Genomic DNA, 18,464 nt, shown 5'->3' on the forward strand with positions numbered 1-18,464 from the left:
GGGTGGCTCAGTCGGTTGAGCGTCCGACTTCGGCTCAGGTCATGATCTCGCGGTCCGTGAGTTCGAGCCCCGCGTCGGGCTCTGGGCTGACGGCTCAGAGCCTGGAGCCTGTTTCAGATTCTGTGTCTCCCTCTCTCTCTGACCCTCCCCCGTTCATGCTCTCTCTCTGTCTCAAAAATAAATTTAAAAAAAAAAACATTAAAAAAAAAAAGTCTCTTGTAGTTTGTAACATGTTGGGGGGCGGGAAGGAAAAAAAAATTGTAACTTTACACATGGTGATATGGATGGATATTAACTAGACTTACTGTGGTGATCATCTTGCAATGTATATAAATAGTGAACCATTATGTTGTACACTTGAAACTAATGTAATATATGTCAATTATACCTCAATTTAAAAAAAGAAAAGGAAGATGAAGATGAGAAATAGTGCACAGAAAAAAATTGTCAGGATCTGATCTGTTGGACGTGATAAAGAAGAGGAAATAATCATAGGGGACTGGGATTTTTAGCTTAGGTGACTTGGTGCATATAATTCAATTTACCATTACAGGAAATCCAAGAAGAAAAACAACATTAAAGAAAAGGAAACTCAGCGCTGGAAATATTTAAGCGCTGTAGTTGGATGTTTAGATAGGAGAGGAGGGGTACAAAAAAAAAACTGTATACATCTTGATTTGCTTATTCATTTAACAAATGGAGAATCCACTGTGTTGCTGGGAATGTAGACCATAAAAGTATAAAAATTAACAATAAATGGTTTCTGCCCTTGAGGACTCAATCCAGTAAGAGAAATGGAATCTGCCCGTTAGCAAAGGATAGACTGGGGGGAGCACGTTCCCATAGGATGATGGGTTCGTTCTCAACCTCAGGCACACATTAGAACCACCTGGAGGAGCTTCTAAACATCCCAATGCCCAGTCCACATTCTGGGGGAGGGGATGAGGCACCAGTGGTTGCTTAAACTCTCCAGGTGATGCCAATGCACAGCCAAGATTAAGAGGCAATAGCTTGACTCAGAAGACAACACCTAGGATACCTTTTCCTTTGAAGCATTTGGTAATAATGATGAGTGTGCAGAGGGTGGGGGTGGAAAGGATAAAAGGTGGAAATAAGGGAATTTGATTGAAGGAGCTGCCAAATAGCTTTATGATATATAGTTTCTCTGTAAAGAAAAAGTATCAAAGGCTGAGAGTAAGGGTATATGAGAATAAAGTAGGAATCTTAAGGAGAGTGGTGAAGTTTTGCAGTAGGGTCTGCAGAGAGTGAAAAGGAGTTGATTAGGAAGAAGTAAAAGCATTTCTAGGCAGTTAAAGGTTCAACGGAAATAGGCAATCATGCATTGGTAGCAGCATCCACCTACAATGTTGTGCAATTTTCCCCTAACAACGCTTGACAGTTTGAGAGCATGAACAGAGAAAACATTCATCTGGGAACGTAGGCTGATGGGCCAGAAGGATGATGGGAACTCTGAGTTCTGGTGAGACTTAAAAATCGGTAAATAGTAATGAGTCATGGGACTGTAGCCCTTGATGATAGTAAGAACACACTAAATGAGTAAAGGAATCAGAGAGGTCAAGTGAGAGGCAATTTTGTCCAAAATGAGATTTCTAAATTTAAGATTTCAAGGTAGCAGAGTACAGGAAAAGTTTTGATAACAGAATCTTAATTGTTCATCCTAACTGTCTTTGTCCCTCCCCAATTGATTAGCCACACTGCAAACATGTTATAAATTAAAAGCCTGATCATCTCTCCCCACCATCAAACCTCATCCTTCCAGATAAATTCAATCAAAAGCCAGCCTAAGAAGTCTTAATTATCACTATCACCTCTCTTACCCTACTAATACCCCCTTCCTCTCACTCTCACCCAATCCTACACAAACTTTTATACTTTATAGTTTTCAGGCTGTGTTTTACTTTGCAAATCATCTTTTAATCCATATTTCAACAACCTTCCCAAAATACTTGATTCTGGCATTTCTTGTTTCCTTACTTTTAATGATGGTTTCTTTGGGGGAAATTCTTTAGGCTACTTGCCCATTTTTGTGAAGGTTTATTTAGTTAGAACTAGATAGATAATGTAATTTACAGATACACTTAATCAGCCACACTGTATTATGTTATCATAAGCTGATGCAAATAATCAAAGGAAATTACTAATTTCAACTCTTCCAAGTTGAGAAGTTCCCATTATTCTCTTAAGATCCTCACTTACTATCTGTGACGTGTCTATCTGATAAATGTAAAGTGAGAACACCAGTGTCAATCTATATTTTTTTAAAAACTTAGTGAAACAAATTTTTTTCTATTAGATAAAATACAAACCAACCTTCCAATATTTTTTCAGCACCCCCGTGGATCATATTGCACACCCCAATGAGGTACATATAAACCACCACTTTAGATGTCACTGGTCTAGGTATGAGGTAATGAACATCTTGTCAGCCACTAACAAAAAAAAAAAAAATTAAAATGCATATCATACTACCTACAATACCATTTCAATAAAGGTTTTATTTATTTTTTAAGCTAAAAATTTTGGGGAAGATTTCAGGTATTCAACACTTTGTATGATCTTAAAAACATCACTTTCATAATACTTTGTATTGGAATAAGAAGTTACTATAAGGAACAGATTAAAGAAAGCATTAAAAGGTAATCTAGAACCCTTCCAGAAAGACCTACCATCCAAATTAGAATTAGAATTCAAGTTACTAAGTACAGGCTGGAAGTGAATGTTTAAGAGCACTTTGGATTCCTCCTAGGCATTTCATCACATTGTACTTATTCAATTTCTGTCTTAGGAATTATTTATAAACTCCCATGAGAGCAAGGGCTATCTGTCTTGTTGCCTGCTATATTCCTAGCCACAAGAATAATGCCATTTGGCACAGAGTAGATATCCAAAAAATATTTACTGAATGAATGCATAAAAGAATGAAGTGGTATAAATACGGATTAAGAAACTAATCAAAGAAAAGAGAACAGGGGCACATGGGTGTCTCCGTCGCTTAAGCTTCCAACTTCAGCTCAGGTCATGATCTCACCAGTTCATTGGTTTGGCCCCGTAGTGGGTTCTGCACTGACAGCTCAGAGCCTGAAGCCTGCTTCGAATTCTATGTCTTTCTGTCCCTCCCCTGCTTGTGCTCGCTCTCTCTCTCTCTCTCTCTCTCTCAAAGAGAAATAAACATTAAAAAAGAGAGAGAGAGAAAACAAAAAAAGTGCTGAACATTGAGTTTAAGGAATACCTGCATTAAAGCCATCAGAAGTGCCAGCAGAGTGGAATGGGAAAGTCTACGAGGTACTGGGAAAGCCAGCAAACAATAAGGGCCTGGAAAGGGGTGTATTGCTGGGAAGGCACTGAATACAGTCACTGTGGAAGTCTGAGAAAAGGCCAATGAGTTTATCATGAACATAAAGGCAACCTCAAGAATGCTGTTTAGGTATAGTTACAGAAATAGAAGTCAATTGCATTGAATCAGGCAGGAAACGGATAGTAAGTTAATACAGGCAACACACGAGTCTTATGAATTTGTGAAACGAGAGAAACAGTATTAAAACTCTAAAGGGCTCAACAAAAAGAAGTGACTTTTTTTTCAAGTTAGGAAGATCTACATGTTTGAGGACAGGATTCAGAGTTTTTTCCTATAATGGTGGACACAGTTTTGTGATTCTAAACTAGAATGAACATAAATGATGGCAAACATATTTATTGTGAAGACAGACATCTGGAAAGAGAGAAAGTGCATTTCCACATAAAAACCTAAAATAAACAATAAATGAAAAACAGGATTCCTGATTACATATTTCCTTTTCCATATTTCTGGGAAAATAGGTTGAGATGAAATATACATGCAGCAATTTTGGTCTTGGAGACTCATTCTATTGGAGTTACCTTAGAAAGAAGTGGTTGTTTCTGTCACCACCACAGAGAATAAAAGAATACAAATATTTATATGAATCTGCTGTTCTTTATGTCTTCAGGAACTAATTTTTCAGCCGTTAACAATAGCTACTGCTTCTCTGCTGCTTCAGTAAAACATGAGCTCATTTCATTGCCTGCTGGGCCTGTATTTTCCCAGCCCTAATGTAACAAAAGGATACAGTGACAAAAAAAAATAACATGGAGTGTTTTATTCTTGAAATACTGTCTCTCCCTCTGCGCTATCGCCTGTTTTAACTTAGTTCAAGCATAGGTCGTATCGTGAGAGCTGCTTTGGAAGTTACTTGGCATTATGGGCTTTTGAACAGATTTCACTTCATATTTTCATTTGTTATTAAAATTCCCCACACTGAATGTTAAGGGTTAAGAGTTATTCCATCTCACTCACCATTTTATACTTCCTTGTGTCTCCCACCTGGCACTTTGTATCCCCCGTCACCGTACTTTGCACACAGTAGGCGGCTTGTGTTGCTCGAATAATCCAGCGTGGGCTTGCTGCCTTAAGGCACTCAAAACCCCCGCAGCAGCAAATAGTTAACGGAGCTTCTGGTGGGGGTGAAGGGCCCGAAGATTGTCAAGTAACCCAACTGAGAGCTCCTTGAGACCAGGGACAGTTTTGTTCAGTACGGTATGTCAGCCCCTGATTCAGTCCTGGTACACAGAAGATTCTCAATAATCCTTAATGAACAACACACTCAGTGGGAACTATAAACTCAGCCCTGCTCAGCAAACGTAAATCGAGTGCCACCAGGCGTCAGGGATCAGCGGGGCGTGGCTGCTACAAGATGCTAAGGAGTTGTCTGTTGGTTGTAATTTCATAATATTGTCATTCTGTGCTACAATTTTCATATTTTCCCTTGAAACAAAACGGGGGAATTTGGGTTGTCTCTGCTCTCAGTTTTCAGCGGCTAACCTGCAAACCAGGGCCCCCACGCCTCACTACTCGCTTCTGGGAGCTAACATGCCCCTCCCTCCGGTGGAGCTGGCCGAGCTTCCGGCGCGCCCCGCGACTGCGCCGCGGCGATCCAGAAGGGGTCGCTGTTCCCGCGACAACCTCTGAAAAGGCTCCACCCCGCGGCCGGCGGGGCTTCCTCCGTCCGGGACCCCGCCCCACACAGCTCATTACCAGTCCGTCAGTCTCCTTCTAGCTTTCGGCCGCCAGCGCCGACGCTAGCGCCAGACTCCGCCGAGCAGGCCCGACGTCTCGGCCGCCCCCGCCGCCACCCGGGCGCGCGGCCCGCCCCGCCCGTTCTCTCCCCTCGCCCCACCCTCTCGCTTCCCCCTCACGGAAACGACAGCTGCTGCGGCGGGGCTGGCGCCGCCTCCCTCCACCTACCACGTCTGCCCCCGCCACTCTCGCCCGGTGCCCCAGCCCGGCCTCGGCGCCTCCCCGCTAAGTCAGCCGGCAGCTCCGCCCGGCTGCCGCCGCCCAGGATGAACATCATGGACTTCAACGTGAAGAAGCTGGCGGCGGACGCGGGCACCTTCCTCAGTCGTGCTGTGCAGGTACCGCGGTGGGGGGGAAAGGGTAGCGCCCGAGAGGGCAGAGGAGGGGCCGCGCGAGGCGGCGGCGCTCCCCGCACCCGACCACACAGACCTGCTGGCAGGCCTGCGGCCGGAGGCCTGGGTGATGGGCGCGGCCTGGTGCCCCCTCCGGGCACGGCGGCGGTTTTCTGCCCCTTTCCAGTTCAACCGCCGCTTCCCCGGAAGCGAGGCGGGGTGGGGAGAGGGTGCGGAGCTTCCTCCGCCCCGGGAGGACACCTTGAATTCGGCTCCGGACCGAGAGACAGCACCGCCCGCCTTTCTGGCCCCACATCGCCAGGGCTGGTGTGGCCGCCCTCCCGGGGAGGGCAAAGGCCCTGCTAGCCCGGCGCGGTAACGAGAGAGACGGGCCTTTCTTGCACCACCCCCACCCTTTCCTTTCGTCTCTCTCCCTCTCCTCGCCGAGTCCAAGAAGGAAGTTTCCTTTTCCTGCCCCTGAACCGAAAGAGCTGCCAGCGCAGTTCCTTCCAGCCCTCTCTCTCCCTGAAAGGAAGGTCCCTGGGCTTAGGGCGGTCCGCGGGCGAAATGGAGATCGTCGGTTGGCGTCCATACTCTGCCAAGGCCTTGGGAAGCCTGGAGTTTGGGGGTTCCCACCTCGTTCTCAAAATGAGGAGCATCGGCAGCAGGACAAGGAGACGCTGGAGGGGAAGATTCGCGTTATGCGTGTTGTCAAGAGTTGTTATATTTCAAATACACTTTAAGGGGGAAATTTAGCCGTCTTGCGGCATTCCGCAGTCAAGGAAGTGTCAGCACTCGGGAACTTGGACAGTTTTCCCCAGCTATCACCCACATTATGTCAACTCGTTTAAATCTACGAACAGATGTAAATTTCACACAACATGAGTTATAAACAATCTGGTGCTTAAATTAATGACATAGTCATAGTAGCAACAACATTCCGTTTTGTAAAGAGAAAACAAAAATAATTTTCTAATACACATACCAAACTAATACTGAAATGTAAATCAGTTGCACTGCCTTATTACTTTTCTCCTTTACCCCAGTTTCATTGGTGGAGTTGATCTTACATTGCATTATTCTTGGCAAGAGAATGGTAGAAGTCGAGCTAGGTAATAGCTGCCTATATTGTGAAAAAAACTGTCAAACATATGCAAGGCATTTGACAGGTTATCTACTGTCCTTTCTGTAACTTTGCCAGATAGATGCTGTTAACCCCTTTTATATATGAGGAAACAGCCTCATAGAGGTTAAGTTACTTATTTAACTTGCATGGCTAGTAAATAGCCAAGTGCTGCCTGATCTGCTACTCATTGAAAGCTGCTTCTCTCTTGCAGAGTAGGCATTGCAGATATAGAATATAGAATGTTGCAGACTGGAGAGACTTTAAAGATCATCTAATATAATCTGAGCATTTCAATAACACTTAAGCAGATAATACTTAAGGCAGTGGGAAATTCCTTCTAGGTGTTGATTTCTAAGTTCCAAAATCTGCATGGTGAGTAATAAGCTAGCTGCCTTAACCCTTATCTCCTCCTCCTTCATTAAAATATAAGCTATAGATGGTTCATTTGGCCTGGATGGCTCGGTTAAGTGTCTGACTTCAGCTCAGGTCATGATCTCAGGTTTGGTGAGTTCGAGCCCCTCATAGGACTCTGCCGTCAGCGCCAAGCCTGCTCCGGATCCTCTGTCCCCCCCTCTCTCTCTGCCCCTTCCTGGCTTGCTCTCTCTCAAAAATAAATAAACATTTTAAAAATAAAACATATGCTATATTGTAAAGACATTGGTTAAAATGATTTATTGATTTAAATTAGCCTACTTCCGATAGTTAAAAGACAAGTGCAAGGAGGGTGAGTGGTTGAGAGTCTGAAATGATTTGATTTGTGAGACTTAATGTTGACTGAAAAGAGGCCTTCAATATTTTTTATTGCTGATTCCCAAAGATTTTGTTTGCCGAGCAGAGATTTGATGTTGTATTGCCACCCTTTTAAAGAGAGATGTGTTTTCAGGTAGAGAATCCACAGTGCTTAAATAAGACACATGTACTAGAATTTGATTGATTGATTGGTTGATTTTTAGAATTTGATTTAAATTGTTAGTAGACTTGATTTAAAAAATAAATCTAGCAGGCGCCTGGGTGGCTCAGTCAGTTAAGCATCCGACTTCAACTCAGGTCACGATCTCCTGGTCCATGAGTTCGAGCCCCGCGTCGAGCTCTGGGCTGATGGCTCAGAGCCTGGAGCCTGCTTCCGATTCTGTGTCTCCCTCTCTCTCTGCCCCTCCCCCGTTCATGCTCTGTCTCTGTCTCAAAAATAAATAAACGTTAAAAAAAAATTTTTTTAAATAATAAAAAAATAAATCTAGCAAAGCTCTCAAAAGATGTACTTTTCAGATGGATTTTAATTGCTCATTGCTTCAAATCCTTTAGTTTTTAAATTCTGTCCTAATCTTAGCTATCAAATTATTCTCAGTACTAAATACTTAAGTGCCTACTGCCATGTCTGTCTTACACTACTATTTTGGACTCTGGTGATACACTGGTGAATAAAATCAGCAAAATACCTGTTCTGATAGAGCTTATAATCTAGCAAAAGACAAATTAGTAAATACATCAGGTGGTGATGAAGAAAAAGGCCAGAAGTGATATGTTAATGGCGGGGATGGTGGTTTTTGCCAGGTTGTATAGATATATGATTCAGGACAAGTCTTTCCAACAGGATCAAATTCCAAGAGACCTCAAGGAAGTGACCATTCCAATTTTTTGGAGGAAAGGCATTTTAGGCAGAGGGAAAAAGTATGAAGACCCTGAGGTTCTGGGTTACCAGGGTTATCAGTTAGGGAGCTGTGGCCATAGGATAGGCAAAAGGTGATATTGACTTAGGTGACAGTAATAGCAGGGAAGATTCAGAACCTATTCAGTATTGCTTCTCAAGTTGGCTTGAGGCTAGGAGGGAAAGACGTGTTACGGATGACTATGAGGTTTTGGCTTGAGATTTACTGAGAAGGGAAAAATTTCAGGAGGAACAGACTCCTTAAATATTATCTTTTTCTATTAAGTCTGTATTTCTTAGAAATAGGTTCTGAAATATTTATGTAGAAGGTATATTATATCTGAGGATTGCTTTAAAATATTCTAGAAGAGAAAAAGGGAGTAGTTGAAACAATGGCAGAATGTTCACAGTTATGAAGCTGAGTTTCAATATACTATTATACTTTTGAATGTTTGACCTTTTACACAGTACTATTTTTTTAATTATGTAAAAAGAAAAAGATGATTCCAAAATGCAACATGTGAAATTTGGAATGCTGTGTAGTAATTTTCAACAAAAACACTGCTTTGTCATTTTGCTATTTAGTTAATAACTGAATTCCCAGTCTAAATTGAGTTGACATCAGTATAGTGCCAAGTGCCAAGTTTCATGCTAAGAATAGGGTAAGAGCTATGCCAGTTACTCATTATAAGTAATAAAAACAATAGGAATGGAATTCAGCTTTCACATTTCTAAATAATAATTTCTATTCAAATCAAATTATACCTTAAGGAATAGGTCATGCTCTTGGTGGCCAACTGCCATATCTTTTTTTCATTGTACTTAAAAGTTTTCAGATTAAAAAGTAAGCATTCCCTGTTTTAAAAAAGAGACTATTAAACATACAAATTGGTTTCATCACTACTCTCTTATAAAATCTGTTTATATGGGAGCACAGGGGTGGCTTAGTCGGTTAAGGGTCCAACTGTTTGTTTCGGCTCAGGTCGTGATCACAACAGTTTGAGTTCAAGCACTGCGTTGGGCTATATTTATATGCCTTGCCACTTTGAAAGAATATTAAGGTAAAATGTATAAATCAGTAGGAATATTTATTCCATTTGGGTGCTTTTGTTGTTCTTAACTCCCTCAAAATAATAGAATACAAAAGCATCAGGTAATTTATCCTCCATAAATTGTTACTTTATTAGGGACTTAAAAGCCGTTTAGTCTTAGTATCTGTCTTTTCAGTCCAGACTCCTTAGTTGAGTATTACATACTCCTTTCTGACCTTGTCTTTTTTTTCACTCATGTATACACACTATATTCCTATCAAATTATTTTTTAATTTCCAAAATATCTTGTACTTTTCTAACTGTAGACTTTTGTTCATACATTTAAATTCCTCTTCAGTGCCCTCCACCCTCTCTCTGTGTAGTCTTTTCCTTCCCTCTGGATGAAACTTCAGTCCATCTCAGACCCCAAGGGCTTGATGTGAAATCTTGTGTCATTTTTCAATTCTGTATGATCATTTGGCATTTTTTTTCTTCTAATGAAGGTCCTTGGAGCTGTAAAATTCTATTACTCTATGGCTTTCACATCTTTATAAGTTTGTATGTCCTAAGGAATCAACTCTGTTTCTTATTCCCATCTCACAATATCCAACATCGTTCTTTTATTTATATAATTTTAGGGGGTACCTGGGTGGTTCAGTTGGTTGAGCATCTGACTTTTGATTTCGGCTCAGCTCGTGATCCCAGGGTCGTGAACCTCCACTCAGCACAGAACCCGCTTAAGATTCTCACTCCCTCTGCCCCTCTCTCCTGCTCGTGCTCGCTCTCTGTCTCTCTCTCTCTCTCTCTCTCTCTCTCTCTCAAAAAAAGAAAGAAAGAAAGAAAGAAAGAAAGAAAGAAAGAAAGAAAAAAGTTTCTGTCATTTTAGTCAGGCAGGGTATCCATATTCAAAGTTTACTCTTTGAATCATTTAGTATGTTAAATAATTTGTTATTTTTATTAGCGTTTTTCTAACATTAAATCTGCTGAAGTTGAAGTTGACTAATGCCAGTCTAAAATTTTAAACTGTTTAATTTAACCTGTATTTATTGAGTACCTTCTAGGTGCTTGGCATTGAAGTACAAAAGTAAAGGAGACCTGGTCTCTGCCCTCATAGACTTCATAGGCTAACCCCAATTTATCATAATTAAGTATTTTATTCTTTGTAGTAAATATCCATTTTGTGAAGTACTATTCTGTTACTTCGTTTGATAAATGTTCCAAGTGGACACATTTCTACTTCAAAATTGATATTGAAGCAAAATTTTGCTCACCATCTTTAAAATAAGACCATATTGTTTCTAAAAAAATATTTTCAACTTAAATTACTTAGGAGTTTAATTTTCTAGTATTTCCTTTGAACTGCCTACTGAAGTTACTGTATAAACTTCATGAATGCCAGCTATTTTCTGAGGGGAAAAAAAAAGTCTTTAAAATTTAGTTGCAAGCTTGGCTTTCATCTCCAGTTTAATTTAGCAAAAATGGTGTGTCTAAGCCTAGAGGTAAAGATGAATACGCTGCTGCCCTCAACTAACTTCTGTTAGGTCCTATCTGGATGGAATTCTAACATGACCACTCACCCAAGCCCTTTTGAAATCCTGTTTCTTCTATAGAATTTAAACTGCAACAGCTTCACCGTGTCTCTCAAATTCTACTAAATAAAACATGTCACATTCAAAGTCCATACATTTTCTGATTGTGTAAAAACTTTACATATTTAGTGTTACCCAAAACTTTTCACATCCTTTGGTGCTTGGTGTTAATTAACTGATAGAAGATGGTTTGTTAACCTGATGTTAATATAATCACCTATGAGCTTAGAACAGTAGTTCTCAGTCTTAGTTGCACTTAGAATTACCTCAGAAATCTTTACAGGCTGCATCTCAGTCTAGTTAAAGAAGAATCCTTGTGGTTGGAGTTGGCATCATTGTTTTTGAAAGATTGCCCAGGTAATTCCAAAGAGCAGCCAAAATTGAGAATAAGTTGAGAAGGATCTAATTTTACAATTTACAAATTCATTATATTCAGAATTTGTGCTATACATTTTACCCTAAGAAGTTTAGACAACTTTTAAAATGTTACTTTACCCACTCAAAGAATTGATGGTTAGAGTTCATACTAAATAGATGTCTTTCATCATATAGTCTTTTTGCTTGTGCTTTTATCTTTGTAGTAAAGCATGGTATAGAATCCTGTAGGCTAGATGCCTATCCTGTAGTAAAGAAAGGATCACAGTGTCTGGCATAATGTGGCTGACTCAAAGACAGTCCTTTCCTTAAAGAAGTGTGTAAAGAAAATATGTGAAGAGAAGGGGATTATTAAGCTTTCGGTTCTCGTGTCATTTTACTATATTCCTAATGAAATCATTATGAAAGAATTGTATGTCAAATTACATTTTAGAGAACATTGGATTTGGACTTACAGAACATATTCTGACTTTCATTGTAGGTTGTTTTCACAAAAGTTTTTATTAAATGATACTGCTAAAAGTTCATTAAAATGCTTAAAATCAAACTATAGGGGTTTTTTTGTGGGTGTTTTTTGTTTTGTTTTGAGAGAGAGAATGTGTGTGGAGGAGGGCCAGAGGGAGAAGGAGAGAGAGAACCTTAAGCAGGCTCCATGTTCAGCATTGAGCCTGTTGTTGGACCAGATTTCACTATCATGACCTGAGCTGAAATCAAGAGCCAGACGCTTAGCCTGTTGAGCCACCCAGGTGCCCCTCAACTATTGTTTTTAACTAACAACTGGATATCCTCAGAAGACTACAAACTTAGTAGTGATTTTGGACTTAAATATGTTGAAAACAAAATTTTTTTATTTTTTTAATGTTTATTTAAACATTTCTGTTTAAATTTTTGAGACAGAGAGACAGAGCTTGAATGGGGAGGGTCAGAGAGAGAGGGAGACACAGAATCCGAAACAGCTCCAGAGTGAACTGTCAGCACAGAGCCCGACGCGGGGCTCGAACTCACGGACCGTGAGATCATGACCTGAGCCGAAGTCAGATGCCTAACCGACTGAGCCACCCAGGCGCCCCGAAAACAAAAATTTTTTAAAGTAAAATTTTAAATTTTTTGTAATTAGGGAAAGGATTTTTTTTTTTAATATTTATTTATCTTGAAAGAGAGTGAGCTAAAGAGGGACAGAGAGAGAGACAGAATACAAAGCACGTTCTAGGCTCTGAGCTATCAGCACAGAGCTCAGCACAAGGCTTGAACCCACAGTCTGTGAGATCATGACCTGAGCCAAAGTTGGACGCCTAACTGACCGAGCCACCCAGGCGCCCCAGGAATTTTGTGGTTTTTTTGGGTTTTTTTGGAAAGAAAAGGTCTTCTGTCTATCTCAGAAGGGTGCCATTATTATAATTTCATGTTGTGTTTAACCAGCATTCTTAAGATCATAAAATCCTTGATGGCAAAAGAACTGTGTCATATGCTGATTCTTTATCTCACTTACAATAGAAGAAAATATATACCCCATAAATATCTTTATTAACAATTTAAAACGCCTAAATTTAGCTGATGTAGCTCATTTTTTGTAAGCTTTCTTTAAAATATTTTAGAGAAACATGTATGTATTAAATATACTATATCGTTAACTTAATATGTCATACCTGCTGATTAATAGAAAAAAATCCTTAAACCCCCACAGTAAAGTCATGGGAGATACTGTGTTTTTTACAATTATAAGTTTGAGTAATAAAATATAAATGTATAATTTCAACCTAAATATATAACATTCGCAGTGTGTTTCTGTACTGGCACCTTTTTTTTTTTTTTTTTTTTTTTTTTTTTGCTCATTCTAGATAGGATTAAAGTTAACCTTAAGTTGATGGTTATTGAATATCATGTAAGAAGCAGAGGTGGACTATAGGATACAGCTGACCAGAGTGCTACGAACAAAGACACAGAGGCAAGGAAAAACAGAATATATTCATATAATGGTAGAAGAAAATACTAATTTTTTGAAGTCAGCAACTATTTACTGGAAGTCTTACAGTATAAAGAGACTGTGATTTAAACAGATGTGATATTGAAGATTGAATCGCAACACTGACACGTTAGGCAAAATGTTCATCACTACAGTTGTGATTCTTACCTGTGTGTTATAAGAGTTTATATTGGCTTTGGGTTTTAGGTTTTTTTAGTATTTGGTATAAAATGCACAGCTTGGTATATGGCATTTTCTAATTTATCTTAAGCCCTGACACTGTTAAAAATACGGAAGTATTTTCTAGAAGATTCATTAGCACCGCCTTTATACGTGTTAGTTTTTTATAGAAGTCCTTAACAGGGGCGCCTGGGTCGCTCAGTTGGTTGGGCATCTGACTTCCCTGTTAAGGACTTCTATAAAAAACTAACGTGTATAAAAGCAGTGCTAACGAATCTTCTAGAAATGCAACTGGAAGACCAGTCATGAAAGGACTTTATACCCTTCCCTTAGATCTTTACATAGCCCATTTCTTATCATTTGCTCTTAGATCAGTTGTTACCTGTTCAGAGAAGCTGTTTCTCTAACCACCCACATCTCACACCTTTCAAACTCCTGTTCCCCATTCCAGGCCCAGGTTGCATATTTCTCTCCCTTTGAAGCCTTCCCTGATTCTCCTGCTTCTCCCTTTCCCTGCAGAATGAATTCTTCCTTCTTCTACACTCAAATTCATTAATTCACTCATTTAATTGTTCAGTCACTCAAAAAATAATAGGACCAACTTTGTTGGTCCTATATCCATTGTCTTTTTGTATCCTTATTATCGAATTGTTTACTTGTTTATTGTCTGTTCTATTAAAATGTAAGCTTCTAAGAGCAGAAACTTTGTTCTGGCTCCTTAAACCCATGTGCTTAGAATAGTGCATGGCACATATTAAGGTACTTAAAAATATTTGTTGAAGGAATGAATGCAATAAAGAAATACATATACTTATTAAGGTGCTAAGTTAAGAATTTTTCTCTATTGGTAGATCAGCCTTCATAGATCATGTTAACCTGGATGTATTTCCTCCTTTGTTTGCCTCCTATTGGTTGCTTTATCTGGGAGATAACCTATTTAACCATTAGAGGTAGACCTCGAACATGTAAAATTCTAACCTCTGTAGGAGGTCTGTAGCCTAGAATCTAGGGATTTGTAGAGGGAATACCAGAGTTCACTCTTAAGAGTGAAATTATAGTAGTTACCCAACTGACCGTGGCATCAGGGTTTTGACCTTTTGCCCAATGCAACTCCTATTCCTATCCTCAGTTACAGTACATTGCAAGGTTGTGGGCTTAGGCAATAGCTTTGGAACTGCTATTTTCAGTTGCACTCACTGGGTCAGGGCTTGTCTATAAGCCAGTCTCAAAAAGACATAAGGCTTTACAAAAGCTATTGAAGCTTTTATTTCTAGCCCCTGAACAAGACCTTCAGTGGGGAGTTAACACCAGACTCTAAGAATAACATTCTAGAGGACCTTTCAGCTAAAAATGTTAACTGATAATCAACAGAAAGTATTAGACCAATAAAAAGGATGCTGAAAGAAACAGATAATAAAACTCAGAAAAATGAAGTAGCAGAAGATATTTTAAGAGATGAAAAGGGGGAAAAAAGCACAGTAAACATTACATTGTTACCCAGAAGTGAGTCATGACTAATGAGTATAGAATTAGTGCTAGTGATATGCCTGTGTTAGGATGAGAGAAAGCCACATATTCTAGAAGAAAATTTTGCATGGTAAACAGCCTGAGTCATCACTTCTTTTTTTTCCCCCCCAAGTCGTCACTGCTAGTGTTCAATTGAAAGTCTTCAGAAGTGCCCATAAAATGCACATGGAAATCTTTTTACCTCTTTGTTCTTGAATGGGCAATGCTGCTTTTCCTCAAAAACCACCACATTCAAGATAGTAAAAATTGATATGCTGACTATATTTAACTACATTTTATGATCTTTAAAACCTGCCTCCACAGTATGAATAAGATATGCCCCAAAAGTTAGTCTGTAGATCAATTGTTGTAACATATCCTGAAGAAACAAATGGTAGTTTCCCAGAACATCCCATAAAAGCATATTTAACTGGAGGTGATTAAAGTGCCATTAATACAAAGCCACGTTAACATAAGCAGCCCTTTTTAAATTCAAAATAATAATTACCAGACACTGAACAAAGTGATTTACATACATACTCTTACTTAATTCTCAAAGCACCGTACGATATGTATCATCTCTCTTTTATGATAGTAGATACCTAAGAAAACATTCAGAAGCTTGCTCAGGTCACACAATTAGCAGTGCAGCCAGAATCTGAATTCAGCACAATGGACTCAAAATTCTTACTCCTTACCACTATGCTATCCTACCTTTATATGTAAGAAATACTTATATACCAGGCAGTATGCTAGATTTTCTCTAGAATTCACACCATACATTTTTAGCAGAACTGAGGATATACGTTAATCTTAAGAGAGGGTCCAGATTAAGAGGTATGGATAAATTTCTATAGGGGCAAAAAAAGCACTCAGTGCAATGGTTTGCAAACAATTATTTGTATGTTTGGGAGTGTCTGGATTTGAGTTTTTAATTACTGATATAGGTTCCTAAAATGTGTTTGAGGTATATTTAATTTTTTTTATAATTAATAACAGTTCACAGAAGAAAAGCTTGGCCAGGCAGAGAAGACAGAATTGGATGCTCACTTAGAGAATCTTCTTAGCAAAGCTGAATGTACCAAAATATGGACAGAAAAAATAATGAAACAAACTGAAGTGTTATTGCAGCCAAATCCAAGTAAGAAACTTTTTACCTTTGTCTACCTTATTGACTAATCTCATTAAAGGGTACTGTTAGTAGGGGTTTTTTTAATATAAACAAACAAACAAAAAAGGTTTTGATAGCTATTGGAAAACAGAAGTTTTTGGTTTGTGGCTTTAGGGTCTATGGGTTTGTGTGTTGTGCTTTTGGTGAAGAGGGTGCTAAACAACTCTTTGTGTACCCTCTGACAACTGGACTAATCGTGTTTTTCATGCCTTCATAGAATCCTCTTGAAGTTTCAGGGAGTGACTTTAAGAGTTAGGAAGACTGTGAAAAAAAATTAACCTTTTTTTTTTTTATATATACAGGGGAATTGTCCCTAAATAATTAAGGAAAAATTATGTGAAAACTTAGTTACCAATTATTTATGTTTATGTTAAGTTTTATATTTTTACATAAATTATTCCATTTGATTTTCAGACAACTCTAAGGTTTCAGATCACCAATCTCAGTAATCTTTCAGATAAGGTGTACAACAATTGTTTATTAATTGCAAATCACAAGTTAGCATTTTATACAGTGTAGCTTAGCCAGTTAGAAGTGGAAATTGAACTTGAATTTGGTGTATTGACACCCAGTCTTTTCACTGTGAGCTTTATACATCAACAGTGAAGAACAAAGCAGCAAATGTTTTCATTCCCCTTTGCCCCAGTATTGTGACCATGTTGTGAAATTCCAGAAGCTTACTTTTAGGTACTAACTTCCAAGGTTTAAACTTTATTGCTATTCTGTGAACCTGAAGCACTACACAAAATATTAGTAATTTTGTACATTTTAATTGTTCTGAAACAGGCCTTTCACACTTTGAAGCCTGTTGTCTTTGAACACCAAGTGGTATTTCTTACTCATTTAAAGCTACTTAAATTATATACCATGGCATCTTAAAAAAGTAGTAGATATTTTGCCTTTTGTTCCTTGCTCTGTCCAGAGCTCCTTACATAAGTAGTCTATTCTATATGTTTTTCTGAATGGCAGACAAACTCATACACAACTGGCAAACGGGAATTTCATCAGCATAAAGTTACAGTGGCTCATATAGTACAATTTTACATTAGTGTTTTAAGTCTGAAGTAGTAAACAAAAATTGGGTTTTTTGTTTGTGCTCTGACTATAAAGTTACATAGATTATGAGTGGTCAGGCACAAACTTCATTTTACTCTAAACCCTGTTAATTTGGGGGTACAATTTTCCAGAACCTAGAGTTTTTCAGAAATATTTATTGCATTATAGCAGAATTGCCCGCAGATTTTTTTAAGATTTTATTATGGTCCATTGATGCCCTAATGAAATGAACATTTAGTTTAAACATACCAAATGTTTTATTAACTGAATGAAATCAACATAGGATTCAACTTTGAACTTTTGACCAAATAGATAGAAATGCAACAAAGCTAAGAATCCCTCTCACAGTCAGAAAATGAAATTCTGAAATGTAGTTAACATCTTTTAAATGGTTATGTTTTGGACTGACTCATTATGGTTTTAACCAATTTAAAGGTTTTAAAAGTCCTGCTTAAAAACTTCTGACACTGCTTCAGAGTCTACCACAAAAGCAAGTATTATTCCAGCAGCCTATTTTATGTATTATAATTAATGCTTATGCTGGCTCCTGAAGTGTTTGTTTTATTGGTTTAGTTCATTTTTTAAATTTTCAGTGCACTGTGTGAAGCTTCCACTTGTGGAGGAATTCTCTGAGGTGCTTAGAAGGGACCTATTTATTTTAGCTTCTCTTTGGATTGTAAGTTTGATTCATAGTTCATCATTATTTCTAGAAACTGACTTTTTCTCATTTGTCTCTAAAATACCTCACTATTGGGTGACAGTGTAGGTGTGAATGTCTTAAACATTACACTAACCAAGTGTTTATATTCAGATTTTACTGATTTTTTTTTTCCCTTTCCATGTACACTAGCCTTCTATTATTGCTTTTAACCTATTTTGTATTTTAACCTTACTGTTAATGTTAATGTGAATACATGCTGAGAGATATATCTTGTACTTTAAGCAAAATTAAATAAAATTAAGCCAAGATACCATATTGCTAATCTCTGTCTGTGGCTGTTCCATGCCTAGATTGTTCTATTCCTTAAATTCCCATGCCTGTATTTAGATTCTAGGAAAGAGAGAAAGCATGCGAGCGAGCAAAAGCATGTAAAGGGTATTAGAGGTATGTGACTCTTTAGTTCTTATAGGTGCCTTATCTCTATATTTTCATAGCTGGAAATCCCTGGTTTTGAAATTGAAATGAACATGTATTCAAAGTTAAAAATTAGACTGTGTATGAGTGGGACAAAGGCAACTTCATTAGGTATTAAGTGAATAACCAACTCTTTTAAAATCTCATAGAATACTCACTGTATAATAGTTTTACTTTAAGTATTTTTGTGCCAAAATATTTTACCATATTTTTAAAGTATAAGTTTCTTTGAGCTATATAAT

At 38.5% G+C, this 18,464-nt stretch overlaps 1 protein-coding gene and 1 long non-coding RNA gene across 10 annotated transcripts in view; one reads left to right on the forward strand and one right to left on the reverse strand.

Moving 5' to 3' along the window:
• Positions 1–4,863, reverse strand: part of LOC122227783 — a 43,146-nt gene extending 38,283 nt beyond the window's left edge. Inside the window, exon 1 of the long non-coding RNA XR_006206221.1 lies at positions 4,334–4,863. This is a non-coding gene — a long non-coding RNA (uncharacterized LOC122227783). The remainder of the gene's footprint in view (positions 1–4,333) is intronic.
• A 204-nt stretch (positions 4,864–5,067) lies between these two features.
• Positions 5,068–18,464, forward strand: part of SH3GLB1 (SH3 domain containing GRB2 like, endophilin B1) — a 34,876-nt gene continuing 21,479 nt past the window's right edge. For 2 of the 9 annotated variants that reach the window (XM_042952494.1, XM_042952497.1), the window contains exons 1-2: positions 5,069–5,451; positions 15,860–16,001. In XM_042952494.1, the coding sequence (XP_042808428.1) occupies positions 5,380–5,451; positions 15,860–16,001 (214 nt within the window). In that variant the 5' untranslated portion in view covers positions 5,069–5,379. Of the gene's footprint in view, positions 5,452–15,859; positions 16,002–18,464 lie in introns of all 9 variants that reach the window. The other 7 variants (XM_042952492.1, XM_042952499.1, XM_042952493.1 and 4 more) reach the window with 7 other exon arrangements.

This window comes from Panthera leo, chromosome C1, assembly GCF_018350215.1.
Source record: "Panthera leo isolate Ple1 chromosome C1, P.leo_Ple1_pat1.1, whole genome shotgun sequence".
Taxonomy (NCBI): domain Eukaryota; kingdom Metazoa; phylum Chordata; class Mammalia; order Carnivora; family Felidae; genus Panthera; species Panthera leo.